Consider the following 27,518-nt stretch of genomic DNA (forward strand, 5'->3'; position numbering starts at 1 on the left):
TCCATCCGGGGCCCCAGTGCCAGGGCTGGCAGAGACCTGCCTGCACATGGACAGGGTGGCACACAGGCAGCAGGGCCCTCGCTGACCCCATCACGGCCCTCCCAACCCCAGACCCCTTCAAGCCGTTCATCATCTTCTCCAACCGCCATGAGATCCGGCGCATCGACCTGCACAAGGGGGACTACAGCGTCCTGGTGCCTGGCCTGCGCAACACCATCGCCCTGGACTTCCACCTCAGCCAGAGCGCCCTCTACTGGACTGACGTGGTGGAGGACAAGATCTACCGTGGGAAGCTGCTGGACAACGGAGGTGACCACCCGCGCGCCCAGGGCCGATGCCAGGGCAGGGTGCACACAGACAGAGCAGCTAGGATGCAGGGACACAGGTCCAGATCCAGGTGGCCCCAGAGCAGAGCCACGCCCCCATCCCCCACACTCCTGTTAATTGGGTTAGGTTTTGCTGTGGGTCTCAGTGCCTGGTGCCCCATAATTATCGTCAGCAGAGCCGCCAGCCCGATAATTAACAAAATGATCAGCCTTTCCTTGGAGCGGCCTGGAGCCCGGCTCCCCTAGTCCTAGAATCGCGGGCGTGGAAGGGAAAAGCCACTTAGGAGAGGAGTACCTGAACCCTGCCTCCCGTGCCCAGACAGCCTGGCCCAGCCCAGACTCCCGTGGGCCCAGAGTGCTGGGCAGTGCAGATGCAGCAGGATAGAAACAGGCTGCTTTCCACTGTGTGGTCAGGGAAGGTCCCCTGAGAAGGCGACATCCAAGCAAAGACTCAAGAGACTCACATTTTACTAGAGGATTTTGTACTGTTTGTGATAACGAAAGCTTGAAACCATCGTAAATGTCCATCAACAAGCACATGGCTAAGTGATAATATTCACACTGTGCAACAGCCTCCAAAATAATGAGCTGCAGATACATGTATTAGAACGGAAAAATCTTCTAGTCTGTGGAGTGACTTCTAAAAAGTCCTGTTCCCCACATGTGAGTCCAAATCTGTCCCCCAAAGCCTCTGCCCTCAGCTCCGCCTGCTGCCACAGGTCAGCCCTTCACAGCTGCTGCAGCAGGCGTCCCCTCCCCCCCCAGGATCTTCTCCTCCCTGACCCCTCATGGGATGGGGGCCTGGGGGAGGGAGTGGGGATATTAGGAGCTCGAGTCAAATCCAGGCACCTCGGAGGCAGTGGCAGAGCTGTCAGGGTGTGGGGGGGTCATCGACCGCACCACACTGCCCAGGAGACGCTAACCGACCACACCTCTCTCCAGCCCTGACCAGTTTCGAGGTGGTGATTCAGTATGGCCTGGCCACACCCGAGGGCCTGGCTGTAGACTGGATTGCAGGCAACATCTACTGGGTGGAGAGTAACCTGGACCAGATTGAGGTGGCCAAGCTGGATGGGACCCTCCGGACCACCCTGCTGGCTGGTGACATTGAGCACCCAAGGGCGATCGCACTGGATCCCCGGGACGGGTGAGGACCCTGCCCAGCTTCTTCTGGCCCATGGTCCCCTGATGTCCCGTTCAGCCTATCCAAGGACACCTGTCTCCTCAGAGCTGTCTGCCCACCTCCACCTCGTACCTAGGATCCTACCACAGGCCCCATGTTTAGCCCTCCTGCCCCCTCCCCACTCCACAGGATCCTGTTTTGGACAGACTGGGATGCCAGCCTGCCCCGAATCGAGGCGGCCTCCATGAGCGGGGCCGGCCGCCGCACTGTGCACCGGGAGACTGGCTCCGGGGGCTGGCCCAACGGGCTCACCGTGGACTACCTAGAGAAGCGCATCCTCTGGATCGACGCCAGGTCAGCTCCTTTCCCTACACCCAAGTCGGCAGCACCAGCGTGGGGGCAGGGGCCAAGTGCAGTGAGGAGGGTGGGGAGGAGGCCCACAGGGCCTGGGACCGGAGCAGGGTGGCACAGGGCTGGCACAATGGAAGCAGGACTGTGGGGAGGGTGGCAGAAGAGGCGGAGGCAGGGCTGTCACCTGTGGTTGTCCAAGCTGTGCCCTCCTCTCCACTCACACATCTGCGCCCTGTGCTGGGGACTGCGTCTGCCAGAGAGGGTGGCTTTGTCTAACTTCCACCAAGGCCCTGTGTGCCGGCAGTGACCCTGGGGAGGAGTGTGTTCAGCTGGGAGGACTGTGGGCCTGGGTGGGGCGGGGGCGCCCAGGCAGAGTGCTCCCAGGGTGGAGACCCCTGCGGCCTCCTCACTTTGCCCCAACCACGCTCTCAGGTCAGATGCCATTTACTCAGCCCGTTACGACGGCTCCGGCCACATGGAGGTGCTCCGGGGACACGAGTTCCTGTCGCACCCGTTTGCAGTGACGCTGTATGGGGGGGAGGTGTACTGGACTGACTGGAGAACAAACACACTGGCCAAGGCCAACAAGTGGACCGGCCACAATGTCACCGTGGTACAGAGGACCAACACCCAGCCCTTCGACCTGCAGGTGTACCACCCCTCCCGGCAGCCCATGGGTAAGGGCGTGGGAAAGAGCCGGCAGCCTCTTAGGAGCTCTGAAGGGAGGAGGGGCAGTGAGGGCAGGAGAGGGGCATGCATTGGGATGGGGGAGTGCACTAGCCTGTGGACAGGGGTGCCGTCCGGCAACAGAGGAGGGTCTGGCAGCAGGGGACGCTGCAGCAGGGAGGACGAGAGCGGGTAGGGGGGTGGTCTGGGTGAGGAAGGCCAGGGAGGGACCAGCAAGTCACAGGCTGTTCTCCCTCCTTCTCTCCCTCCCTGCCGCAGCCCCCAATCCATGCGAGGCCAACGGGGGCCGGGGCCCCTGCTCCCACCTGTGTCTCATCAACTACAACCGGACCGTCTCCTGTGCCTGCCCCCACCTCATGAAGCTCCACGAGGACAACACCACCTGCTATGGTAGGTGGCGAACTGAGGCTGGAGGGGAAGGCCTCTGGTGCCCAGGCTCCCAGTTGTAAGTGAAGACAGTCCCAATTTCGAGGGCACAACGGGGGGCTCCAGTGGCCACTGTGAGGAGAGGCTGCACCCGAGAGATAGCCGCGGGCCAGCAGCAGACAGAAGGCACCAGAAGGAGGGAGCCTGACCTGGGGGGAAGGAGGGTGGAGGCAGGGCTGCCCTCAGCGACCCGCTCGTGCCCCGCAGAGTTTAAGAAGTTCCTGCTGTACGCGCGCCAGATGGAGATCCGGGGGGTGGACCTGGACGCCCCCTACTACAACTACATCATCTCCTTCACGGTGCCCGACATCGACAACGTCACCGTGCTGGACTACGACGCCCGTGAGCAGCGCGTGTACTGGTCCGATGTGCGGACGCAGGCCATCAAGCGGGCCTTCATCAACGGCACGGGCGTGGAGACGGTCGTCTCTGCAGGTCTGTTCTGGCTGCAGACCCCCTACCCGTGGGCACGGGCACTCCCCTCCCAGCCCGGGTCCTCTTGGTCCTGACGATCCTTCTCCAAATGCTGTTCCCCTCGGTGCGCCAGCCCCAGTTCCTGACCCGCGTTCTCCAGAACCGCCCGGGCCCCCCTCCTGGGCCATGCCCTGCAGACGCCCAAACACCAACTCCCCGCTTGTGCCCCCAGACTTGCCAAACGCCCACGGGCTGGCTGTGGACTGGGTGTCCCGAAACCTGTTCTGGACGAGCTATGACACCAACAAGAAGCAGATCAACGTGGCCCGGCTCGACGGCTCCTTCAAGAACGCAGTGGTGCAGGGCCTGGAGCAGCCCCATGGCCTTGTCGTGCACCCCCTGCGTGGGTGGGTCCGGGGCCCGGGGCTGGGAAGCGTGGGTTGTGGGGCTGGGGAGAAGAGCACTCTGACACCCTCCTGGGCACCCTCCCCACAGGAAGCTCTACTGGACCGACGGTGACAACATCAGCATGGCCAACATGGACGGCAGCAACCGCACCCTGCTCTTCAGTGGCCAGAAGGGCCCTGTGGGTACGAGCTCGCCCCACCTGCCCCTCCCTAGCTCCTTGGCCAGGAGGTGCTCGCAGGGTCCCTCAGCTGCCCCTTGGCCTTGCCGGAGCTGGGGCTTCATGCCTCTTCTCACCACCCTCCCCCAAACCACACCCTCTCACGTACTCTGTTCCCCTTCCTGGAACCCCGTCACTGCTAGGTGCCAGGCGTCCTCGCAGTGACACCTCCTTCTTCCAGGCCTGGCTATTGACTTCCCTGAAAGCAAACTCTACTGGATAAGCTCCGGCAACCACACCATCAACCGCTGCAACCTGGACGGGAGTGGGCTGGAGATCATTGACGCCATGCGGAGCCAGCTGGGCAAGGCCACTGCCCTGGCCATCATGGGTGAGGCTGCTGGAGGAAGCAGAGAAACAGCAGAGCTGGCTGGACCAGCGGGGAGATGGGGCTGGCTGGGGTGGTCTCTCAGCCCACAGGGCAGGCCCGATGGCTCAGGGTCTATGGGCCCTTTGGGAGAGCTGGGTGTGGGAGCTTCCCAAGGGTCTCATCCCCTCCTGCTGCCCCAGGGGACAAGCTGTGGTGGGCAGATCAGGTGTCGGAGAAGATGGGCACATGCTCCAAGGCTGACGGCTCAGGCTCCGTGGTCCTGCGAAACAGCACCACCCTGGTGATGCACATGAAGGTGTACGACGAGAGCATCCAGCTTGGTAGGTGGGGACCAGGGACAGGGCCTCCCGGGCTCCAAGGCAACGGGGATGGGTGGGAGAGAGGAGCAGGCTGCAGCAACGTGGACGAGTGGATGAGCAGGAATGAAAGCAATTTGGGTTCCATGCACCACCCACAAAGGCACATTATAGGCCCCCAGCAGGCCTGATCACAAGGCCCAAGGGAGGACAGAAGACCTGAGATTTGGGTTAGGGGGTGACACCCACCAGGTCCAGGTGAAGGCAGTGATCATCCTGTCCCTCAGTAGCCCAAGCCTGACTCTCAGGTCCCAAGGAGGGCTACCTAACCCTTTCTCTCTGCCTCCCACCCACCCCAAGACCATGAGGGCACCAACCCCTGCAGTGTCAACAATGGGGACTGCTCCCAGCTCTGCCTGCCCACATCAGAGACAACCCGCTCCTGCATGTGCACAGCCGGCTACAGCCTCCGGAGCGGCCAGCAGGCCTGCGAAGGTCAGTGCCTGGCCTCTCCTCCCCACCTCCGCCCTGGTCCCCAACCCCGACCCCTCCCACCCTACAGCCCTACCTTCCTTTTCTTGCCACGGGGACACGACTACATTCATCATGATGAAGCACCTTCTGGGTTAAATACTTAATAAGTCCCCACTGTGCTGGGTGGTGTGGGGGAGTCCAGGGGGGCAGAAGTCCCTGTCCATATGCCTTGCAGGCTTAGCCAGAAGTTGGGGACAACATGTAGGGAAAACTGGACCGCAAAGTGCCTCTGGCTGTCCAGTGCCTGCCATAGGATTTTGGAGGATAGCTGTTAGTGGGCAGATGCTGCTGGAAGAGGTGTGCTGTGAGCTTGTTCTATGGCACAAGCAGGATTTGGCTGTGCGGCTCAACGAAGGGACTATGTGTGAGGCAGGGGGTGTCGCTTGAGCAAGGGTCCAGTGGAATAGGAGGGCGCTGCAGGGGGCCCTGAGCCCAGAGCCACTGTGGGCATGGGCAGGGCGTGGGGAAGCCCTGGAGATGCGGCTGTGAGGCAGGCTCAGCTCCAGGTTCTCAGCCAGGAGTGCCTAGAAAATGACCTTTGGGTAAGACTGCCTGGCAGTGGGGGAGGGAGAAACCAAGGCAGTTAAACCAGTTAGGAGGCTATCAGGAGTAATCCAAGTGTGCGGAGATGGGCCTGGGCTGGGCTTAGCAGCCAGGGTTGAAGAGAAGGATGAAACTCTGAGACATTTCACAAGAACTTGCTAACTGATTTACAAGCTTGCCCCGGGACAGCATTTCCCAAAGTGCACTCCTAGGAACCTCCCTCTTTGATGTGGGCAGATATTACAGAAAGAAACTCTGGGTTGAACAAAGTTTAAAAAGTTTAAAAGTGTTTCTGGCTGCAGAGCTTCTCAGAGCCTTGAATGTGCTCGTGTGCACTGAGAGTCTTTCAAGGGAGGACCTACCTGTGTGTGGGGTTTCCTCGAACTCACCTTACCTTTCATCCTTTGTTTCATGGATCCCAAGCAAGCAGGGCCCATGTGGGGGTTCATCTGGGACACGCTGCTTCATAGGGACAAAGGCAAGGGAGGATTCTGGGATGCGTGGATAGCGGAGCCTCATAAGACGTGGGAAAGCCGGGAATGAGGCTGGCTTGGGAGTGGGGTGCCGGGAAGGTCGAGTTTTAGGTGTTGGCCAGAGGGTGTGGCACAGACCAGGGAGAGGGAGGGCAGAGAGCAAACTAAGGTCAGGCTGTGTGCCGAACTGGAAATCTAAATTTTGGAGTCACCCAGTCCTGACTGTCTTGTTTGAACCTGCCGAAGTTTCCCTAAGGAACCTGGTGGTGAGGGAGGAGGGCAGCGTGCAGGGAAGGAAACCTAGTCTCTGCTGCCCTCTCCTGGTGGTGAGGGGTCCTGCAGTGCCCCCCAGAGCTGTGGCTCTTCCCCCACCAGCCTCTCAGGCGAGGGTGTGTGTGTGTTGGGGGTGGGGGTGGTGGCTGGGGGAGGATCTCCAAGGAGAAGCAGAGAACAGCTTGAGGTGACAGGAGCCATGCTTAAAGGAGTGTCAGCGAGGCCTGTGCCTTAGATGTCCTGGTGTTTCAGGTGTGGGCTCCTTTCTCCTGTACTCTGTGCACGAGGGAATCCGGGGAATTCCTCTGGACCCCAACGACAAGTCAGATGCCCTGGTCCCGGTGTCGGGGACCTCGCTGGCCGTGGGCATCGACTTCCATGCTGGTAAGCCATCGGTGTCGGGGCAGTGGGCCGTGACCTAGGAGCTTTGGGGGTGGGTGCTCTGAGGGTCCAGTGAGACGCCGCCAGGCTGGCTTGAGGGGGGCCTTGGTCACAGCTGCTCCCCTGCTCCCCTTCCAATCACCTGGCACCTCCAGCATGCACTCACCTCTACCCTGGCCCCTGCCTTGCTGGGCGTCCCATGTCGGCTCCTCCACTTCCAGAAAACGACACCATCTACTGGGTGGACATGGGTCTGAGCACCATCAGCCGGGCCAAGCGGGACCAGACATGGCGCGAGGATGTGGTGACCAACGGCATTGGCCGCGTGGAGGGCATCGCAGTGGACTGGATTGCCGGTGAGCGGCGGGAGGGCTTGTGGGGGCCTCAGGAGGAGACATAGAAGGAGAAGTAGGCAGGAGCCAATGGGGAGCTGCGGGGTGCCAGGGGCCTACAGGGGCCAGGTGCATGCGCCCCCACCCAGGCTCCCTGAGCCCCACCAACTCCCTCCTCAGGCAACATCTACTGGACGGACCAGGGCTTCGATGTCATCGAGGTCGCCCGGCTCAATGGCTCTTTCCGCTACGTGGTCATCTCCCAGGGTCTGGACAAGCCCCGGGCCATCACTGTCCACCCGGAGAAGGGGTGAGGCACTGGGCGGGCTGGCTCAGCCACTCTGCGCTCAGCCCCCATACGAGGCCCTGTCTCCTCCAGGGCCTGGGCACTGACCCTCTACTTCCACCTCCACCCCCAGGTACTTGTTCTGGACCGAGTGGGGTCAGTACCCGAGGATCGAGCGGTCCCGGCTGGACGGCACGGATCGAGTGGTGCTGGTCAACGTCAGCATCAGCTGGCCCAATGGCATCTCGGTGGACTATCAGGTCTGGACTTACGCTTGGCTCTGGGGCCCTGGTAGACCCCTTGCCCCGCTCCCTGCTTGCCTTTGCGACCCCTGTGGTGAGCCCCCCTCAGTGGGAGGACATGGGGCCCGTGGGAGTCGTGGGCTCTCCTGGCCCAGCCCCCACCTGGAAAAGGACTCCCCAGAAGTGGGACAGCTCCTCAGCACGTCGGGCGCGGGAGGTCTGGACGAGGAGTGGGCGCGAAAGCGGAACCGAGGGCCGGGCTCTGGCAGCCCCCTCCCTGCTGCCCGGGCCGTGGGGGCTGGCAGGGAGCGTGGCAGTGAGGCGGTGCCTCTGGCCTGTAGGATGGGAAGCTGTACTGGTGCGACGCACGGACAGACAAGATCGAGCGGATTGACCTGGAGACGGGTGAGAACCGCGAGGTGGTTCTATCCAGCAACAACATGGACATGTTTTCGGTGTCTGTGTTTGAGGATTTCATCTACTGGAGTGACAGGTGAGAGCTTCTGCCCAGGCCTTCCCCTCATCCCACCCGTCCCTCCTCCTGGCCCCGTCCAGGCCCTGCTCATGCCCTTCCCCTTCCCCAGGACTCACGCCAACGGCTCCATCAAGCGAGGCAGCAAAGACAACGCCACAGACTCCGTGCCGCTGCGCACCGGCATCGGCGTGCAGCTTAAAGACATCAAAGTCTTCAACCGGGACCGGCAGAAAGGTGAGGCCGGGGCTCTGGGCTGGGGAGGAGAGGTGAGGGGGCACCCGGGTCCTGGAGTGCTCTCCCCAGGGAACCCAGAGTGGGGCGCCCAGGAGAGAAGTTAGACCCATGGGGCCCTTCCCAGTGGCCGGAGACACCCAGGGATGGGGAGGAGAGGCTGAGGAGTGCTGGGGCCTGGAGAGTCGTCTGAGCTGGGGAGACTGAGGCAGAGCAGGGTGCCTCGGCCTGGATGACAGACGCAGCAGTGAGCCTTTTCCCGAGGCAGGCAGTGCCCTCTGTAACCTCCCTCCCCCAGGCACCAACGTGTGTGCAGTGGCCAACGGTGGGTGCCAGCAGCTGTGCCTGTACCGGGGCGGCGGGCAGCGGGCCTGCGCCTGCGCCCATGGGATGCTGGCTGAAGACGGGGCGGCGTGCCGTGAGTACGCTGGGTACCTGCTCTACTCGGAACGCACCATCCTCAAGAGCATCCACTTGTCAGACGAGCGCAACCTCAACGCGCCCGTGCAGCCCTTCGAGGACCCCGAGCACATGAAGAATGTCATCGCTCTGGCCTTTGACTACCGGGGGGGCACCTCCCCAGGCACCCCCAATCGCATCTTCTTCAGCGACATCCACTTTGGGAACATCCAGCAGATCAACGATGACGGCTCCGGGAGGACCACCATTGTGGAGAGTGAGCCCAGGCCCCGGGTCTTCCTGGAAGGGCAGGGGGGGGCAGTGTGCGTGAGTGCAGCCCCGCAGCCCTCAGCCCCCCACCGCCCCCCCACCCCCCGCCGACCCCAGATCTGAATCCCACCGGCTGCAGAGTAGCCAGAAGGCACCACACCCAGTGCAGTTTCAGAAAGTTTCTGTGTCTCTGGAGTCAGAGTTGGCCCCCATTCCCCCCCACACTGGTCCGGGTTCTGTCTCCAGGCTGCACAGGCGAGCTGGGGGGCCCTGCATAGCCCGGCTGGCACACGCTGCATGGGCTGCGGGGACAGGGCTCAACTCCATCACTTAGGAGTTCAGTGACTTGGGCAAGTTCCTGCCTCTCACCAAGCCTGAGCTTTCTCGTCTGAGTCATGAGGCAGGATTCCCTGGGACGGTGCAGGGTCGCAGCGTGTGCTCCAAAAGAGCAGCTGCGGTGTCAGAGCGGTCATTGCAGGACAGCCTTTCAGCTCTTTGAAAACTGCTGTTTTGTCCCACTACGTTTTCTCTTCTTCAGGCTGGATGCCCCGAGGTCCTTTGACTCACTCGTTTGCTCATTTATTCATTCCACTGGTCCGTAAAGACCTGCCAGGCACTGAACTAGGTGCTGGGCATATACAGAGGTGACAAAAACTAGACCTGTCCTCCCACCTGCCCAGACATTTTCCACTCTGCATAGTCCAGTCCATGTGTCTGTATAAAATGTAGCGTCCAAAGCTAAACTCAATATTCTGTAGCCTTAGCTCTATCAGGAGAGGCTAGCAGAGAGTCCCCTGTCCCAGGCTGTTGTGCAGACTACAGCACAACGTCACCGTTTGTCAACCGCGTCGTCACGCAGGTTGGAGCCACTAACCCTCGAGTCTTTCCTCTTGCTCTGCTGTTCGGCTGTGTCTCTCATTGCGCCGTAGTTCTGTAACCTGAGTTTAAGATGTCTGCTTTAGGCCGGGCGCTGTGGCTCACGCCTGTAATCCTAGCTCTTGGGAGGCCGAGGCGGGCGGATTGCTCAAGGTCAGGAGTTCAAAACCAGCCTGAGCAAGAGCGAGACCCCGTCTCTACTATAAATAGAAAGAAATTAATTGGCCAACTGATATATACATAAAAAATTAGCCGGGCATGGTGGCGCATGCCTGTAGTCCCAGCTACTCGGGAGGCTGAGGCAGAAGGATCACTCAAGCCCAGGAGTTTGAGGTTGCTGTGAGCTAGGCTGACGCCATGGCACTCACTCTAGCCTGGGCAACAAAGTGAGACTCTGTCTCAAAAAAAAAAAAAAAAAAAAGATGTCTGCTTTATAACACAATCCAGCTCAGGGTGTCTCTAAGCAGGGAGCTCCCCAGTACAGGCCACGTAGGTTTGATTTGCTGAAATCCACATTGTGCCCAACTCAGCAGAACTCCAGCTCTGGAAAACTGTGACCACAACATGAAGCCAAATGACACAGGAGGGTTAGGGAGGGGACCGTGCATCATGCGGGTGGGCGATGGGGCAACACAGCGGGGCCTGGGGACACTGGAGGTCAGATCTAGGGGTTCCCAGGCCCTCTCTGTCACACCCTACACGTTCCCACGGCCCCCTGCTCCTCTGGCTCTGCTCCCCAGCCCCTCCCAACCCACGGCTGCTCCTGCCTCTTCACAGATGTGGGCTCCGTGGAAGGCCTGGCTTATCACCGTGACTGGGACACGCTGTACTGGACAAGCTACACGACATCCACCATCACCCGCCACACAGTGGACCAGACCCGGCTGGGGGCCTTCGAGCGTGAGACGGTCATCACCATGTCTGGAGACGACCACCCGCGGGCCTTCGTGCTGGACGAGTGCCAGAAGTGAGCCGCTGCCCTGGTGGGGGTGGGGAGTTGGTAGCGGAAACTGCCCCACACACACCCAGGTAGGGGTGCAGGAGAGGCAATCTCTGTCCCGAGCCCCACCTTTCCTTGCCGTGTGACCTTGGGTGAGCTGCATGAGCTCGCTGTGTCCTCTTCTCTGATGCGAGTGTGCTGATATTTCAGGTGCCTGAACCCAGGGGAGGGTTGGGGCTGTGGGGGACGCCTCTGGCTTTGTGGTTGATTCATCCACCAGACAGCCACGTTGCAGGCAGAGAAGGGCCTCTCTGGCTCTGGGACTCGCTGAAGCCCAGTTGGGTGGGAGCCTCAGGCTGGATACATTCAAGCCACCCAGCTGTGGGAGCAGGGACTCAGTGATGCCTGGCACAGGGCTGTGCACCACAGAGGCAGTGGCCCGGCACAGGCCTGGAAGTGGAAAGACACGGAAGGGAAGCTCAAGGCAGGGCAGGACAGCAAGGGTACCTCCCACACCACAGGGCGGAGCAGGCCTGGGCATGGCCGGGAAGCCCGGGAGAACTCGGGAGGAAACGTCCAGGCTGGGGCTGCCCCCCAGGGCCCACCCACAGTCTCTCCTCTCCACAGGGGCAGCCCTGTGCCCGCTGCAAGGGCCTCTAGTGAACCACCCCCTCGCTTTAGCAACCCTGGCCCACGTATGAGAAACAGTTTTTTCCCCCTGATTCAGCAGCACTTGGAATGTTTTTAAAAAGCTTCACTAGGAAACTAAGGGACAAACAAAACCCAAAAGCAACTGCATAGAAACGGTGAGTGTACTAAACCCAGACTCCTTGCCCTGATGTAAATCAAGTCCAGCCCCGGCCCAGCCTGCCTGGCACAGCCAACCCAGCACAAGGGCCCTCTGTTCCCTCCTCCCTCGGCCGTCTGGCACGGACGCAGCTGATGACGGAGATCCAGTCTTCCCTGCCGTGACTCTTGGTGACCTCACCTGTCTGGGACTGGTTCCTCAGGGGCCTGGAGCCTCCATGGAGGGGCTGTCACCCGGCTCCTCTGCCTGCCTCCCAGCCATCCCAGAGGAAGCCCCCATGGTTTCCACCAAGTTCCTTTCATCTGAGCCCAGGGGCTCTGTCATTCATTCAGCAAGTGGCTTTGGGAACAATGATGCGTGAGGATCCGGTGGAGAATGGAGGGACGTGGGCTCTGCCTCGGGCATATCTGAGTCACTCACGCTGGGGCTGCAGGGAGCCTCGTGACTGTGCCAAGGACCTGCTCCAGCCTGGAGGTCAGGAACGTGTCCTCAAGGAGGCGGCGTGTGAGCAGCATCCAAGGACGACGGGAGTGGGCTGAGCAGCAGCCGGCTCCGCGCCCAGGGAGAGAGCTCAGCTGTCAGGAGCGGCCTCCCTTGGCCAGAAGAAGCGGCACTTTGGGGTGTTGCAAGGAGCCAGTGAAGACCCAGACGGAGGGGCAGGGGTGAATGGAGGCTCTGGTGGCCCAGCCTCCTCCAGAGCCCACCCTGAAGCTGGCACAGGGGCACTGGTGGCCCCGGGGAGCTCACAGTCAGACATTTAGAAAGTCCACAGAGTCCTGGCCGCTGCCCACCTGCCCCCAGGAAAGCCTCTCTCCTCCCTCCCACCATCCGGGGAGCAATTGTACCAAATCCACAATTGCATCACACATAATCCTTCCATACTCGAGAGTTTGTTGACGACAGGAGGAAAGTCACTGTGAGTGTGGGCAAGGCTTGACCCAAGGATGCTGAAGTCCCCGGTGGGGACCGACAAATCAAGCCCAGTCCTGACAAGTCAAGGAAAGTGACAGGCCACTGCCCTGGGACACCCGTCCTCTCTTACGGAAGCCTCTCTCCAAGCTGGCGTCCTGATTCCAGAGCCATAAGGAGCCCCTGCCCGCTCTAGGGTGAAGCCTTTCAATTCAGAGCCTTATCCTCGTGAGCTCCCCAAGGCTCGGGAGCAGCGGCGTCTTCCTAAGGGGCGAGAGGCGTCATTCTCCTGCGAGAGGCTAGCAGGAGGCAGTGGTTCAACCTTCGACCGTGACAGAGACACTGGGCCAGGGCGGGGCGGGAGCAGTGAGCAGCGTGAGACCTACAGAGGTTTGAGGAGAGGAGCTCACAGCTGGAGGACAGGTCCCTGGCCAGGACGGCAAAGGGGTGGAGCAGGCGGGAGGCAAAGGCATTGGGGTGGGGCAGGGGTGGGTGCCATTAGAGGACTAGGGGTGGAACTGGCTCTTATGTCGCTCAGTGGTTCTCAAACTCCAGTGTGCATAAGAATCACCCAGGGAGCGTGGGCACGTGCTGGTCTGTCCCTGAGAGTCTCTAAGGTCTTCCACGGCCCTCTCTCCAGCCCCACCCCCACCTCGAGAGGAGCACGGTGCGATTGGTGGCTATTCCCATCACCTCCTTTGCTGAGGGGAAGCTGAGGCTCAGGGGGCCGAGAGGCTCATTGGAGGTCAGAGCCAGGGCAAACAGAGCTGGGGCTCCAACCCCAAATGTGCAAAGGCCTTAAATCATGAAGAGGCTGATTCTCAAGAACTCCTTGAGGGTAGGATCCACGTGTCCCCAAGACCTAGGACACACCCCACACTCAACAAGGGTTTCCTGCGTGGTCTGGAAAAGAGCCAGCGTCACTGCAGAGAAGAGAGCAGTTAAGGAGAAAACCGTGGAAGATACGCAGTGTGTGCCATCTGTCGTTACGATGGGATCAAATTCTTCAGTTCTCCCAACTGCTCTGTGAGGCAGGTGGTGTTACTATCCCCACTTCATAGAGGAGGAAACTGAGGCACGAGGCAGTTGTTGCCTCAGGGCACCCAGCTGGCAAGTGGTGGGGCCAGGGTTGGAACCCCAGAGCTGGCCTCACTTGGCCACACTGTCTCTCGTCTCAGCAAACACAGGTGGGCATTTCACAGACACGCAGTGTGCGTGTGCACACACACGGCACACGCAGAGTGAGACGCGGCCATGCGGTGCGTGAGTCGTCTGCGCAGCAGCCGGGCCCTTCCTGGGCACCTGGCTGTGCTGGGCTGCAGGTGCCTGCACGTGCTGCCTGTGCCCTCTGTGGCCGCCTCTCTGGCTTTGCATCCTGACCCCCGTGCCCTCTCCCTAGCCTGATGTTCTGGACCAACTGGAATGAGCAGCACCCCAGCATCATGCGCGCGGCCCTGTCCGGAGCCAACGTCCTCACGCTCATCGAGAAGGACATCCGCACCCCCAACGGCCTGGCCATCGACCACCGCGCAGAGAAGCTCTACTTCTCCGACGCCACCCTGGACAAGATCGAGCGGTGCGAGTATGACGGCTCCCACCGCTATGTGAGTCGCGGGCGGGCTGGCAAGCGGGCAGCAGGAGGGGCCATGGGGCCATGGGACGGCCCGTCTGCCCGAGCACAGAGTGGGCGGGGAGCCTCGGGGCAGGTGGGCAGGCACAGGGAGTCCTATCAAGGCCCAGGCCTTGGGTGGCCCCACCCTGTCTGGCCTGGTGTCCTCATTGGTTAGGCGAGGGAGGTGGCAAGATGCCTGCGGGTCTTTGTCATCCTGTGACTGTTGGCCCAGGCCCCTCAGCCCTGCAGCCAGCTGCAGTCAGACGGAGTCAGGGTGAGAGGCCTGAGTGACACCAAGATGGTGATGGTGCCGTCCCCACAGGTGATCCTGAAGTCGGAGCCTGTTCACCCCTTCGGGCTGGCTGTGTATGGGGAGCACATCTTCTGGACCGACTGGGTGCGGCGGGCAGTGCAGCGGGCCAACAAGTACGTGGGCAGCGACATGAAGCTGCTACGCGTGGACATCCCCCAGCAGCCCATGGGCATCATTGCTGTGGCCAAGGACACCAACAGCTGTGAGTGGGGCCACTGCCACCAGCCCTGCCCTGCCCTGCTGCCCTTGCTCCCACACACAGGCACATGCACACTTCAGCCGGATCCTGCTTTCCGCGTCTCCACTGCACGCACGCCTGTACCCACCCTTGTCCCTAAGAAACGGCAAAACACCCAACACTCCTCTGCTCAGCTCCCCCAAGACCACGGTGCACACACACACAGCCTCTGCACATGCCTAGGCCAGATCACTCACACACGCTTTGCTATCACCCAGCCTCCCCCCGGCCCCCAGGGCTCATCCACAGCTGTGGACACCCCCGCCGCTTGCCCTGGTCATTCCCCTCACCTGGGGCCACACGTACATCCCAGAGCCTGAACACACAGCATGCCAGGCTCTGCCCACACCCGCCCTCAGCGTGCAGGAGTGCACACCCACGCCACGCTAGGCTGGCTGACCCGCCTGCCCCTCACAGACCTGCAGCTTTCGTAGGTCTGTCACACACGCCCCGGGGCCCACCACACACATGATCTCAAGGCCTTGCATCAGAATCTCCCACAGTGCCCCGCCTAAGAGTACACACATCCTCGACCTCACACCACCCTCAAACACCCCACACCTGCCCTCCCTCAGCGGCCCTGCCCCACACCCTCCCCACTGGCCACCGCTGTGGCTGTGCCTGTTGTCACAGTGCAGGGGCCGTGACACTCCGTGACGCTGTGTGGGCAGGTGGGGTGCTTTGCATGTGCAGAGAGTGCTCTTTAGCCCCGGGGTTGCTCTGTCCTGCTCAGGTGAACTCTCCCCTTGCCGAATCAACAACGGGGGCTGCCAGGACCTGTGTCTGCTCACTCACCAAGGCCACGTCAACTGCTCGTGCCGCGGGGGGCGAATCCTCCAGGAGGACCTCACCTGCCGGGGTGAGTGGCGGCAGAGGGCCTGGCAGGGGACCCAGGCACATGCTGGGGATCATTTCCTCCCATGTTCTCCAGCCTGATCCCCCAAAGCCTTTTGCCAGGGAGAAGCTGGTGTGACCTCAGCTCCTGGGGGGAGGAGGGTATGGGCGCTCCGGCTGGGGCCCTGGCTCACAGAGCTCCCCCACGGCTCTCCCCAGCGGTGAACTCCTCTTGTCGTGCACAAGACGAGTTTGAGTGTGCCAACGGCGAGTGCATCAACTTCAGCCTGACGTGTGACGGCGTCTCCCACTGCAAAGACAAGTCCGATGAGAAGCCGTCCTACTGCAGTAAGGAGCCAGCTCCAGCCCTGCCTCTTGCAGCCACAGAGTCTGTGTCCTTCCCCACACCCCCCCTCCCCGACCCCAGGCCCTCTGTCACCAGCCTCAGCCCATGCAGGGTGGGGCGTGAGCATGCCCCAGCTCCCTGGCCTGCGGAGGGGTTGGGGAGCTCGTGAAGGGCAGAGCCACCGTTAGCCTGTTCCACGCCCGCTGGGGGTACTGGACACACAACATGTCATCCAAGGCAGCCCCTTCCCGGTGCCTGTGACTGACTCTCGTCCTGCTCCCTCTCTGCAGACACTCGCCGCTGCAAGAAGACTTTCCGCCAGTGCAACAACGGACGCTGCGTGTCCAACATGCTCTGGTGCAACGGGGCAGATGACTGTGGGGATGGCTCCGACGAGATCCCCTGCAACAGTGAGTGGACACTCGGCATCGACCAGCTCCTCTGCCCCACCTCACCCTGGCTGAGCCCTTGTCCACGGGCCCCACGGCATTGGGTTCAGGGCACTCTGTGATGGGCCTGGGTGGGTGCTTTGGGCCGGGAGCTCTGTCCTGCCCATCCTGCCCCTACAGAGAGGACTCTGGCCTGACGGGACGGGGTGGGTGCTGTTCTAGAGACGGCCTGTGGTGTGGGTGAATTCCGCTGCCGGGACGGGACCTGCATCGGGAACTCCAGCCGATGCAACCAGTTTGTGGATTGTGAGGACGCCTCAGATGAGATGAACTGCAGTGAGTGACAGCCCCTCGCTGTGCCTCCTGGGCTCCCCACCTGTCTCTGTCCCTGCCCCTCCTCTCGGCCCTCCCTCCAGCCCCACACGCAGGCTCCATATCCCCACAGCCCTGTCCCTGTCCTGCTCCTGGGCTCCCCTGGGAGTGGACAGTGTGAATGGTGCCCCACCCGAAGGGCACAGTCCACTTTCTGAAGCACACAGAGGTGCCATAGGGCTGGCAGCTGCCCCAGGGGTATTTTGGAAGAAACCAGGCATCACCCTCACCCCTTCCCTGCCAGGTGCCACTGACTGCAGCAGCTACTTCCGCCTGGGCGTGAAGGGTGTGCTCTTCCAGCCCTGCGAGCGCACCTCCCTCTGCTACGCTCCCAGCTGGGTGTGCGACGGTGCCAACGACTGCGGGGACTACAGTGACGAGCGAGACTGCCCAGGTGGGCCTCGGGCAGGTGTGCGGTGGGTAGGTGGCGGCTGAGATGAGCAGGGCCCTCACACCTGCCTTGCCCCCAGGTGTGAAGCGCCCCAGATGCCCCCTGAATTACTTCGCCTGCCCCAGCGGGCGCTGCATCCCCATGAGCTGGACGTGTGACAAGGAGGACGACTGTGAGCACGGCGAGGACGAGACCCACTGCAGTGAGTGGCCACAGCGCCCTCTCACCTGAGCACTAAGACCCTGCCCGTCACTCCTCGAAAGGGCACCCAGGCCCTTTGCCCCATGTCCCCACCCCTGACTCCAGGCTCAGAAGTGGAACCTGTCCCTAGTTCCAGCTGAGCCCCCGCAGAGGGGTCCCATGGGCACCTCCCCGTCCTCCCATGGCATCGGCCTGCCCAGCTGGGTGACCTGCCACCCCTCCCCCTCTAACTATGGCTTCCAACTGCCCCAGACAAGTTCTGCTCGGAGGCCCAGTTTGAGTGCCAGAACCATCGCTGCATCTCCAAGCAGTGGCTGTGTGACGGCAGCGATGACTGCGGGGACGGCTCAGATGAGGCTGCTCACTGTGGTGAGAGGACTGGGATGGTGCCAGGGAGGTGACACACTCCTGCAAGGAGCCAGCACAGCAGGGAGGCTGCCCAGCCTGCCCAGCCTGCCCTGCCTGCCCCTGAATCTTGGTGGCCCCTTCCTCCCCCACAGAAGGCAAGACGTGCGGCCCCTCCTCCTTCTCCTGCCCTGGCACCCACGTGTGCGTCCCCGAGCGCTGGCTCTGCGACGGGGACAAGGACTGTGCTGACGGCGCTGATGAGAGCATCGCAGCTGGCTGCCGTGAGTGGCGGGGCCCGAGGAGTGGGCAGCCAGCCCGTGGCCAGGCCCACTAAGGGGGGAAGCTGCCTCAGTGGGGCTCCCAAGCCGGTCAGTGGCAGAGCCGTTGCGGCAGCCCAGGAGCCCAGACTCCTGTCCAGTGCTCTGCCTGCTCCGCCACTCGGCCCACAGGAGGCTCGGGGCTGGGGACAGTCAGCAGCGGGTCTGGCAGGGGCTGGGGCAGGCAGGTTAAGGGCCGCATCCACCCCCGTCCACAGTGTACAACAGCACCTGTGACGACCGGGAGTTCATGTGCCAGAACCGCCAGTGCATCCCCAAGCATTTCGTGTGCGACCACGACCGCGACTGCGCCGACGGCTCCGACGAGTCCCCCGAGTGTGGTGAGCCCCGGCTGTGGTGGGGCAGGCCCTGACCTTGGCTGTGCCTGGGCGTCAGCCTCACCTTCCCCCTCCTCCCCAGAGTACCCGACCTGCGGCCCCAACGAGTTCCGCTGCGCCAACGGGCGCTGCCTGAGCTCTCGACAGTGGGAGTGCGACGGCGAGAACGACTGCCATGACCAGAGCGATGAGGCTCCCAAGAACCCACACTGCACCAGCCCAGGTGGGCCTCGGCCCGGCTGCCCCCTCCCCCCAGACTGCCCAGCCCCCGCTGACCTGCCGCCCTGCCCTCCCCAGAGCACAAGTGCAACGCCTCCTCGCAGTTCCTGTGCAGCAGCGGGCGCTGCGTGGCCGAGGCGCTGCTCTGCAATGGCCAGGACGACTGCGGCGACGGCTCGGACGAGCGCGGCTGCCACGTCAACGAGTGCCTCAGCCGCAAGCTCAGTGGCTGCAGCCAGGACTGCGAAGACCTCAAGATCGGCTTCAAGGTATGCCCAGCCCCGGAGAGAGAGCGTCCACACTCCTGGCCTGGCCAAAGCTCCCTTCTCCACTGCCTCACTCATTCCTGCATTCATTCATCCAACACGCGTTTACTGAGCACCTACTCTGTGCCAGGCGTGTCCTAGGCACTGGGGACACAGCAGTGAACAAGACAGAAATCTCTGCTTGGCTGGGTTCTTCATCTGCCGGGGAAGTAGAGCCGTAGAGCCAGCAGGATTTGAGGGAGAGAGGAGTGAGATGTCAAGCAGGCCACAGATACACAGGCCTGGAGTTCAAGAGACAGGTCCCGACTGGAGAGAGAAATCTGGGAGTTATCACCATAGAGATGCTATTTAAATCCAGAGCCTGGGTGTGATTCCCAAGGGAATGAGTGTCCTTGGGAAAAGGAGGAGGTCCAGGGCCTGAGCCCCTTGCTGGGCAACAGCGGGGGCAGGGAGGGAGGACGGCCAGCAGAGAAGTCTGAGAAGGAGCCACTGCTGAGGCTGAGATGGCCACGTGACGAAGGCGTTTCTCCGGGAGAGCGTGGGTAGCTCTGCCAGGCGCCACTCCCAGGGCACGGGGGTGGGGGGCCTGGGCACCAGACTCTGGGTGCAGAAAACGTGCGAACTCTGCAACCTCCCACACCCGGTTCCTGTGGGGTGAGGGCCATGCTGCCAGCTGGGTGGGCTCAGTACCCATGTGCCCCGCATCCCCTGGCAAGGCGGGCTGGAGGGAATCGGAGGCTGAGAGGGCCTCTGGCCCGGGTCTCCAGGGTGGGAGGCCCAGTCCCCTGCCACGTGCCCAGCCAAGTCGCCCTGTGCCCGCAGTGCCGCTGTCGCCCTGGCTTCCGGCTGAAGGACGACGGCCGGACGTGTGCCGATGTGGACGAGTGCAGCACCACCTTCCCCTGCAGCCAGCGCTGTGTCAACACCCACGGCGGCTACAAGTGTCTGTGTGTGGAGGGCTATGCCCCCCGCGGTGGCGACCCCCACAGCTGCAAAGCTGTGACTGGTGAGACGGGAGCCCAGAGGGTGTGAGGTGGCCCCGGGCAGCTGGGGGCTCTGGCGGGAGGGCTGGGTAGCAGGGCTGCTGGAGTGTGCCCCAGCCAGGAGCTGAGCCAGGCTCCCCTGTCTCCAGACGAGGAGCCGTTCCTGATTTTCGCCAACCGCTACTACCTGCGCAAGCTCAACCTGGATGGCTCCAACTACACGTTGCTTAAGCAGGTGCCAAAGCTGGGCCCTCCTCCACCCTGCCCGTCTCCCCCGCCCGGTACAGCCTCACCCCATTCCCCCACGTGGGCCGTGGTTGTCACCCCTACTGCTTCTCCAGCCACCCCTCCCCCGGCTGCAGATGTGACTCCTGCTGCCACAGCAGGCTTCTCCCCTCCCCCACTCCCCAAACCAGGGCCTGAACAATGCCGTTGCCTTGGACTTTGACTACCGGGAGCAGATGATTTATTGGACGGATGTGACAACCCAGGGCAGCATGATCCGGAGGATGCACCTCAATGGCAGCAATGTGCAGGTGAGGCAGGCGGGGCCTCCAAACTGTCTCTGCTTTCAGGTCATCTCCCCACCTTCCTGCCAAAGTCATTTCCTTCTCTGCCCAGAGTCACTACATGATTCTGCTTGTCCTGGCTTCTCTCCCCTCCATGCCCAGAGAGCAGAGAGGCCCGGGATTCGTCTGGCTCTTCCCCTCTCTGCCAGCCCCAGGTCTCCCTCGTTACCAGGAAGTTCCCCCGAATGTCTAACCTCCCTCAAACATGTGCTCCCAGGCCCTGGAGAGGGAGCTCTGCCCTGTTTCTATCCACGGGGAGGCCGAGGGGCCTTCCCCAGCTCACCAGGGCTCCTCTCCATGCTCCTGCCTGCAGGTGCTGCACCGGACAGGCCTCAGCAACCCTGACGGGCTGGCTGTGGACTGGGTGGGCGGCAACCTGTACTGGTGCGACAAAGGCCGGGACACCATCGAAGTGTCCAAGCTCAATGGGGCCTATCGGACAGTGCTGGTCAGCTCTGGCCTCCGTGAGCCCAGGGCGCTGGTGGTGGACGTGCAGAACGGGTATGTGGGCGAGGAGGGTTGGGGACTCTGAAAGCAGGTGGTAGCCCCAGGCATCCAGGCCCCACATAGGGCTCATTGCCCACCCCCTGCCAGGTACCTGTACTGGACAGACTGGGGCGACCACTCACTGATAGGCCGGATCGGCATGGATGGGTCCAGCCGCAGCGTCATCGTGGACACCAAGATCACGTGGCCCAATGGGCTGACACTGGACTACGTCACCGAGCGCATCTACTGGGCCGACGCAAGAGAGGACTACATTGAGTTTGCCAGCCTGGACGGCTCCAATCGCCACGTCGGTCAGTGTGCCCGTGAGGCAGCCCAGCGCGGCAGACCCCATGGGATGGGCGCCTGAGCGACGGGGGATCGGTGTTTGGGGCAAGAGTGCCCATAATAGCCAGGGGACATGGTCCCAGAGCACCACCCAGCAGGGCCTGGGGGCTCAGAGCACCCCAGGGTGCTCCCCTGGACCGGCCACCACCCAGCTCCCTGGGGAAGGAGGGCGAGGGGGTCCTTCCCATGTACAGTTCTGGATGACAGCCCCTAGGAAGGTGGGAGTGGGAGGCCCGGGGCTGGGGAACTGCAGCACCCCTGCCCTGATGGGAACCAGCTGCTGATGTAGAGCAGGAACTTGCTGTCACAGTCTGGGTCTGGACTCCAGCTCTGCCACTTGCTGGCTTTGCGACCCTGGGAAGCCACCAAGCCACGGGCTCACGACCACCTCGTGGTTGTGGTGTGGGCTGAGGCCGAGCAGGCGGGGCACCAGCCGCACTCAGCGCTGACTGGCGCTCTGCTGCCCCGGCCCTCAGTGCTGAGCCAGGACATCCCGCACATCTTCGCGCTCACCCTGTTTGAGGACTACGTCTACTGGACTGACTGGGAGACAAAGTCCATCAACCGAGCCCACAAGACCACGGGCGCCAACAAAACACTCCTCATCAGCACCCTACACCGGCCCATGGACCTGCACGTCTTCCACGCTCTGCGCCAGCCAGACGGTAAGCAGCAAGGGCTCGAGCAAGGTTCCCTGGGGTGGCGGGGACCCAGCAGGGGTTCCTGCTCATCCCCTCTCCGGCATGGATTGAGCACTCTTTGCCAAACTCTGGAAGATTCCAGGAGGGCGTAAACAGAGTATGGTCCAGCTCTGAGGACTGGGTCCAGCCCTGGGGTCTTGCAGCAGCGAGCCCTGAGCCAGCAAATCTTCAGTAGGGGAGGGCGCGTCTGGGTGCAGGCGACCCACGGGCTGGCAGGAAAGCCAGCTTGGCGAGGGCAGGAGAGCTGAGCCTGGGACCCTGAGAGAGTCTGCTCCTGTCTCTGGCTTCAGCTCCCACCTGAAAGAGGCAGGATTTAGATCCACCCACCTCCGCCCAGGATAGCGTGAGCTAGGCAGCCTTGGTAAGACCAGAAAACGTGTCACCAGCAAGCACTGACCTCACTCTGCCAGCAGCCACAGGTCTGGGGAGCAGTGGTCCATAAACTGGACCCAGCTGGCCGCCCTTTAACCACCTTTCTCTGGCAGTGCCCAATCACCCCTGCAAGGTCAACAATGGTGGCTGCAGCAACCTGTGCCTGCTGTCCCCTGGGGGGGGCCACAAATGTGCCTGCCCCACCAACTTCTACCTGGGTGGCGATGGGCGCACCTGTGTGTCCAACTGCACAGCAAGCCAGGTGAGGTTCTTCCTCTAGACGCACCCCACCAATGCCCGTTACCCTGAGCCCTACACCAGCACACCCAACCCTCTTGGATCCCAACACCTACTCTGATGTCCTCATGCATCTGGTTTTCCCACGCTAACACTCCCACATTTCTTACCTACCTCTTGTCTCCCCACAGCAATACTTTTACACCTGTCACCTCACACAAACACCTCCACCACCTACCTTGACCCTCCTCACCGAGTCCCTGGCACTGACCTACACACACTCCCCCCGCACCTGACCTTCCTGCACTCGTCATACCCCAACCCGCTGGCCAGCTCAACCTCCCCCCGGAAAGACCCTGACCCCGCCACTCCTTTGGAACATCCCAGCCCCTCAAAAGAAAAACTTCTGAGTTTCCCAGACCCCCACCAACCCCTCTCGCCCCCACCTGCCCTCCAGTTTGTGTGCAAGAACGACAAGTGCATCCCCTTCTGGTGGAAGTGTGACACTGAAGACGACTGTGGGGACCACTCGGATGAGCCCCCAGACTGTCGTGAGTGCCCAGGGCAGGGTGGCAGGACAGTCCTCAGGCTACTGTGCCCCTCAAGGGGGCCTGGTCACACCCACCCAGCCCTTCTGAGGCTGAACCTTCCTCCCGGCAGCTGAGTTCAAATGCCGCCCAGGACAGTTCCAGTGCTCCACAGGCATCTGCACAAACCCTGCCTTCATCTGTGACGGGGACAATGACTGCCAGGACAACAGTGATGAGGCCAATTGTGGTAAAGGGCTGCCCAGTTACCACTGTTCTCCTTCCCCTACTTTCTTCCCTCCCAAGAATTTGGGGGTTTCAGGGGCAAGGAAGCTGCAGCCAACAGTAGTTTCCCTCTGGGCTGGATTCCTGCTGCCCGAAGCCCTGAGCCTGCACTGTCCCCGCTGAGGGAGTGGGTGCCTCCTCCCCGCCCCGAGCGCTCTGTCCGCCACTGGTTACCCCTCCTCCCCAACAGACATCCACGTCTGCCTGCCCAGTCAGTTCAAGTGCACCAACACCAACCGCTGCATTCCCGGCATCTTCCGCTGCAACGGGCAGGACAACTGCGGAGACGGGGAGGACGAGCGAGACTGCCGTGAGTGCTGAGGGCAGGCGAGGCGAGTGGTGGGTGACAGCACAGTTGACATGAGCCTCCCCACCCCTTCTAGGGGCTCTCAAGTAACCGTATTAGATGGGCAACATAGATCAATCGGGCGGAACATGGTGTGCTCTACAGTCATCACTCATGGTGTAGAGCTATGTAGATCCAGAAAACAAAAAGCACCAAAATTGGAGATAAACTGTTCCTTCTTCCCGAGAAATTGCTGGCAAGCCCAGGGCCAGGGTTTGAAAGAGGGAGAAGACAGTGATCTTGAACTGAGATGGCAGGTGTAAGGGAGGGTCCTCCTTCTCTCGCTCACCCTGCAGCCGAGGTGACCTGCGCCCCCAACCAGTTCCAGTGCTCCATCACCAAGCGCTGCATCCCCCGAGTCTGGGTCTGTGACCGGGACAACGACTGTGTGGACGGCAGTGATGAGCCCGCTAATTGCAGTGAGTCGCCCGGTGCCCCTGGAGCCCACCCTCCCTGCAGTGTCTGCTGCTCCCACCCACTCCCCGCTCTGGGAGCACTCCTGGAAGGAGCCTCACCCTTGCCCCGGCCCCACCCCTTTGCAGCCCAGATGACCTGCGGAGTGGACGAGTTCCGCTGCAAGGACTCGGGCCGCTGCATCCCGGCACGCTGGAAGTGTGACGGAGAGGATGACTGTGGGGACGGCTCAGATGAGCCTAAGGAAGAGTGCGGTGAGCCCAACCCCCGCTCCAGGAGGAAGTCAGGCTGGGGGGGAGGGGCAAAGGTGTGGGGCCACCTACTGACTAGGTCACAGCATGGCCCTGGTGCCAGGCTTCCTGTCACAGGGAGCCTGACACTGGCAGGAGCTCACTGTCCCACGCCCACCGTGCCCACCACCTCCTAATGCCCCTGTCTATGCCCCACGCATGCTGCCTGGCTGCCGGGAGCGGACCCTTCTCTGGCTGGGATGCCCCCCACCACCTGGCCATCCTGACCACACCTGCCTGAGACCCTCACATCTGCCCCCCCCGGCCTGTCCCTGACTGCCCCCAATCTTGCCTCCCCTAGACGAGCGCACCTGCGAGCCATACCAGTTCCGCTGCAAGAACAACCGCTGTGTGCCAGGCCGCTGGCAGTGCGACTACGACAACGACTGCGGGGACAACTCTGACGAGGAGAGCTGCAGTATGTCCCTGCCCAGCCCAGCCTAGCGCGAGCCTTCCCCAGGCCTCAGGCCCCCTTTTCAGCAGCCTTGCCCCTCCTGCCACCGGGCTGTGCTAGAGCAGGTGGCCGCCTCCTTCCTCACCCCACCCCACTCCATGTTGTGTATTTGAGTTTGTGCCATTTCACCTCATCTCATGTTTCTCTCCATTTTCACACTGTCCTCCTGGGGTTGCAGAGGTAGGTGTCTCTGACGTGCCCGTGTTCCTGCCACACCCTGCCTCTGCCCCAGAGCCCCCGTCCCTGTGCTGTGTCTCTGCCCATCGTCCCTTACTGGCCTCGCCCCAAACCCTGGTGCTTGTCTTAGTAGTCCTCCCCCTCCCTTCCTTCCCCATACACAGTCTGTCCTGAGGGCAAGGCCAGGGACCTGTGCCCTCCCTCTGTGTCTGTCCCCAGTGGGGTAAGTGTGAGCACCCTCTGTGCCCGGCTGCTCCCATGAGGACAGCAAGTTGGTTCTGCCCAGGATTGGTTGAGCATCTTGGTCATTATGCCTGACAGATGTGGCCTTCAGGGACACAGGGTAGAGCCTTGGGCTCAGGAGTTTTACTCTGCCAGGGGCTGGAGATGTTCCAAGGGCTGAGTCCCTGTGCCCACCCTCCTGGGCCTGTCTCTCCCCTGTCCTTCCCCAGCCCCTCGGCCCTGCTCTGAGAGTGAGTTCTCCTGTGCCAATGGCCGCTGCATCGCTGGGCGCTGGAAATGCGACGGGGACCACGACTGTGCAGACGGCTCAGATGAGGTGGGCAGAGACCAGAAGGAAGGAGGGATGATGGCCCCAGAAGGCAGAGCTCCAGGGGTGTCTAGAGCTGACCAGGCCGCTGCTCCCATGCCCACAGAAAGACTGTACCCCCCGCTGTGACATGGACCAGTTCCAGTGCAAGAGTGGTCACTGCATCCCCCTGCGCTGGCGCTGTGACGCAGATGCCGACTGCATGGACGGCAGTGACGAGGAAGCCTGTGGCACTGGCGGTGAGCCCCTCCGGCTTGGCCTCCACAGACCCTACCACTGTCCCCCCAACCCATCATGTGGCCAGTTACTCGCTCACTCTCTCTTTCCTGTATTCATTCTTAATGCAACAAATACTTACTGAGCATTTACCATATGCCAGGCACCGTCATAGGTGTTGGGGATGTAGCAATAAACAGGACATGGGGCCCCAGGTACACATTTTTGTGCAGGCTGTCCCTAGTACAATGACACCTAGTCAAGGGGCCAAAATCCATCAGGAACCTATGGGCTGGCTAGGCTCTGCCCCACCAGTTTCTACTAGGCACTTGGCTGCCCCCAGAAGCAAAGTCCTGCTCACTCTCGTTTCCTGGTGCAGTGAGACAGTGCTCGCCTCTGGCTGGCCTGCCTGGGCTCGGGAGCCCAGAGTGGGCAGTGTGAAGCTTGGGGCTTGTAGCAGGGTCCCCAACTGTGAGGGCAAACATCTGGCTCTATCCTGGTGGGCGAGGCCTCCCACTCCCAGCCCAGTGCTGCTCCTCGCTATCTGCCATGGAACGGCACTGTCCCATGCCCTCTGACCCTCTGAGCCTCAGACCCCCACCTGTGGAGGGAGGGGTGCACCTGGGCTAGCTCCCGCCCAGCAGCCTGCGGCTGGTGGCTCAATCTTCGCTCTGTGCTCTCCCTGGCACCCAGTGCGGACCTGCCCCCTGGACGAGTTCCAGTGCAACAACACCTTGTGCAAGCCGCTGGCTTGGAAGTGCGACGGAGAGGATGACTGCGGAGACAACTCAGACGAGAACCCGGAGGAGTGCTGTGAGATTTGGGGCGCAGGCGTAGGGGCGGGGCTCCAGGTGGGCGGGGCTCCAGGGGTGGGGCTCCCGGGCCTTCCCGCAGTGGGCAGCCTCCCCCCAAAACCAGAGGATTCATTCTGGCTGTGTCGTCCCTGGCCGGCAGCCCGGTTCATGTGCCCTCCCAACCGGCCCTTCCGTTGTAAGAACGACCGCGTCTGCCTGTGGATCGGGCGCCAGTGTGACGGCACGGACCACTGCGGGGATGGGACTGATGAGGAGGACTGTGGTGAGCAGGGGGCCAGCGATGGGGGTTGCCGAGTGAGTGCTGCACAGGGGGTGAGCGTGGGCCTGCATCTGGGAGCTGCATCGGGGAGGCGACTCACCTGGGAAGGGGAGGAGCCATTGCTGGGAGCCTGAGGGCCCTTCCTGGGAGAGAGAAGCCCTTGGGGTAGATTCCAGAGGCTTCCTGATGCTCTAGGTCTTGGAGGTGGGGCTGGTAACCTGAATGTCTAACCAGCTCCCCCTGCAAGTTTGACCAACAGCCAGGAATTGGGACTCACTGGTATCCATGGGGTCCCTGTGGGGGGGGGGGGCACGGGTGAATACCCAGGGCCTGAAGCCCCCACTTTCCTCAGAGCCCCCCACGGCCCAGACCCCCCACTGCAAAGACAAGAAGGAGTTTCTGTGCCGGAACCAGCACTGCCTGTCCTCCTCACTGCGCTGCAACATGTTCGATGACTGCGGGGACGGCTCTGACGAGGAGGACTGCAGCATCGGTAAGACCAGCAGGCTGGCGGGGCGCTGGGAGGGGCACAGCACCGAGCCCAGGCCTGGGGTGGCTCTGGGGAGGGAATCCATCCTCTGTCCCCTACAGACCCCAAGCTGACCAGCTGCGCCACCAACGCCAGCCTCTGTGGAGATGAGGCACGCTGCGTGCGCACCGAGAAAGCTGCCTACTGCGCCTGCCGCTCAGGCTTCCACACTGTGCCAGGCCAGCCCGGATGCCAGGGTAGGGCAGCAGGACCAAAGGGGGTTGG

General features: G+C 62.1%; 1 protein-coding gene across 1 annotated transcript in view; it reads left to right on the forward strand.

Annotated features, from left to right (window-relative positions):
• LRP1 (LDL receptor related protein 1) overlaps nt 1-27,518 on the forward strand; it is a 79,087-nt gene that overhangs the window by 43,870 nt on the left and 7,699 nt on the right. Inside the window, exons 24-74 of the mRNA XM_012777033.3 lie at nt 112-309; nt 1,269-1,473; nt 1,639-1,803; nt 2,233-2,477; nt 2,746-2,877; nt 3,121-3,348; nt 3,560-3,734; nt 3,823-3,917; nt 4,134-4,283; nt 4,463-4,603; nt 4,940-5,074; nt 6,655-6,786; nt 7,005-7,139; nt 7,296-7,425; nt 7,535-7,661; nt 7,985-8,136; nt 8,228-8,352; nt 8,648-9,025; nt 10,672-10,861; nt 13,951-14,155; nt 14,486-14,678; nt 15,448-15,573; nt 15,768-15,896; nt 16,185-16,304; nt 16,506-16,619; nt 16,900-17,049; nt 17,126-17,248; nt 17,500-17,616; nt 17,748-17,876; nt 18,131-18,253; nt 18,333-18,473; nt 18,548-18,738; nt 19,558-19,741; nt 19,868-19,953; nt 20,135-20,254; nt 20,601-20,788; nt 20,882-21,087; nt 21,598-21,786; nt 22,308-22,456; nt 22,889-22,982; nt 23,092-23,208; nt 23,434-23,553; nt 23,886-24,008; nt 24,132-24,257; nt 24,595-24,711; nt 25,377-25,483; nt 25,581-25,713; nt 26,384-26,503; nt 26,645-26,767; nt 27,117-27,257; nt 27,356-27,490. Of these exons, the coding sequence (XP_012632487.2) occupies nt 112-309; nt 1,269-1,473; nt 1,639-1,803; nt 2,233-2,477; nt 2,746-2,877; nt 3,121-3,348; nt 3,560-3,734; nt 3,823-3,917; nt 4,134-4,283; nt 4,463-4,603; nt 4,940-5,074; nt 6,655-6,786; nt 7,005-7,139; nt 7,296-7,425; nt 7,535-7,661; nt 7,985-8,136; nt 8,228-8,352; nt 8,648-9,025; nt 10,672-10,861; nt 13,951-14,155; nt 14,486-14,678; nt 15,448-15,573; nt 15,768-15,896; nt 16,185-16,304; nt 16,506-16,619; nt 16,900-17,049; nt 17,126-17,248; nt 17,500-17,616; nt 17,748-17,876; nt 18,131-18,253; nt 18,333-18,473; nt 18,548-18,738; nt 19,558-19,741; nt 19,868-19,953; nt 20,135-20,254; nt 20,601-20,788; nt 20,882-21,087; nt 21,598-21,786; nt 22,308-22,456; nt 22,889-22,982; nt 23,092-23,208; nt 23,434-23,553; nt 23,886-24,008; nt 24,132-24,257; nt 24,595-24,711; nt 25,377-25,483; nt 25,581-25,713; nt 26,384-26,503; nt 26,645-26,767; nt 27,117-27,257; nt 27,356-27,490 (7,677 nt within the window). The remainder of the gene's footprint in view (nt 1-111; nt 310-1,268; nt 1,474-1,638; nt 1,804-2,232; nt 2,478-2,745; nt 2,878-3,120; nt 3,349-3,559; nt 3,735-3,822; nt 3,918-4,133; nt 4,284-4,462; nt 4,604-4,939; nt 5,075-6,654; nt 6,787-7,004; nt 7,140-7,295; nt 7,426-7,534; nt 7,662-7,984; nt 8,137-8,227; nt 8,353-8,647; nt 9,026-10,671; nt 10,862-13,950; nt 14,156-14,485; nt 14,679-15,447; nt 15,574-15,767; nt 15,897-16,184; nt 16,305-16,505; nt 16,620-16,899; nt 17,050-17,125; nt 17,249-17,499; nt 17,617-17,747; nt 17,877-18,130; nt 18,254-18,332; nt 18,474-18,547; nt 18,739-19,557; nt 19,742-19,867; nt 19,954-20,134; nt 20,255-20,600; nt 20,789-20,881; nt 21,088-21,597; nt 21,787-22,307; nt 22,457-22,888; nt 22,983-23,091; nt 23,209-23,433; nt 23,554-23,885; nt 24,009-24,131; nt 24,258-24,594; nt 24,712-25,376; nt 25,484-25,580; nt 25,714-26,383; nt 26,504-26,644; nt 26,768-27,116; nt 27,258-27,355; nt 27,491-27,518) is intronic.

This window comes from Microcebus murinus, chromosome 10, assembly GCF_040939455.1.
Source record: "Microcebus murinus isolate Inina chromosome 10, M.murinus_Inina_mat1.0, whole genome shotgun sequence".
Classification (NCBI taxonomy): domain Eukaryota; kingdom Metazoa; phylum Chordata; class Mammalia; order Primates; family Cheirogaleidae; genus Microcebus; species Microcebus murinus.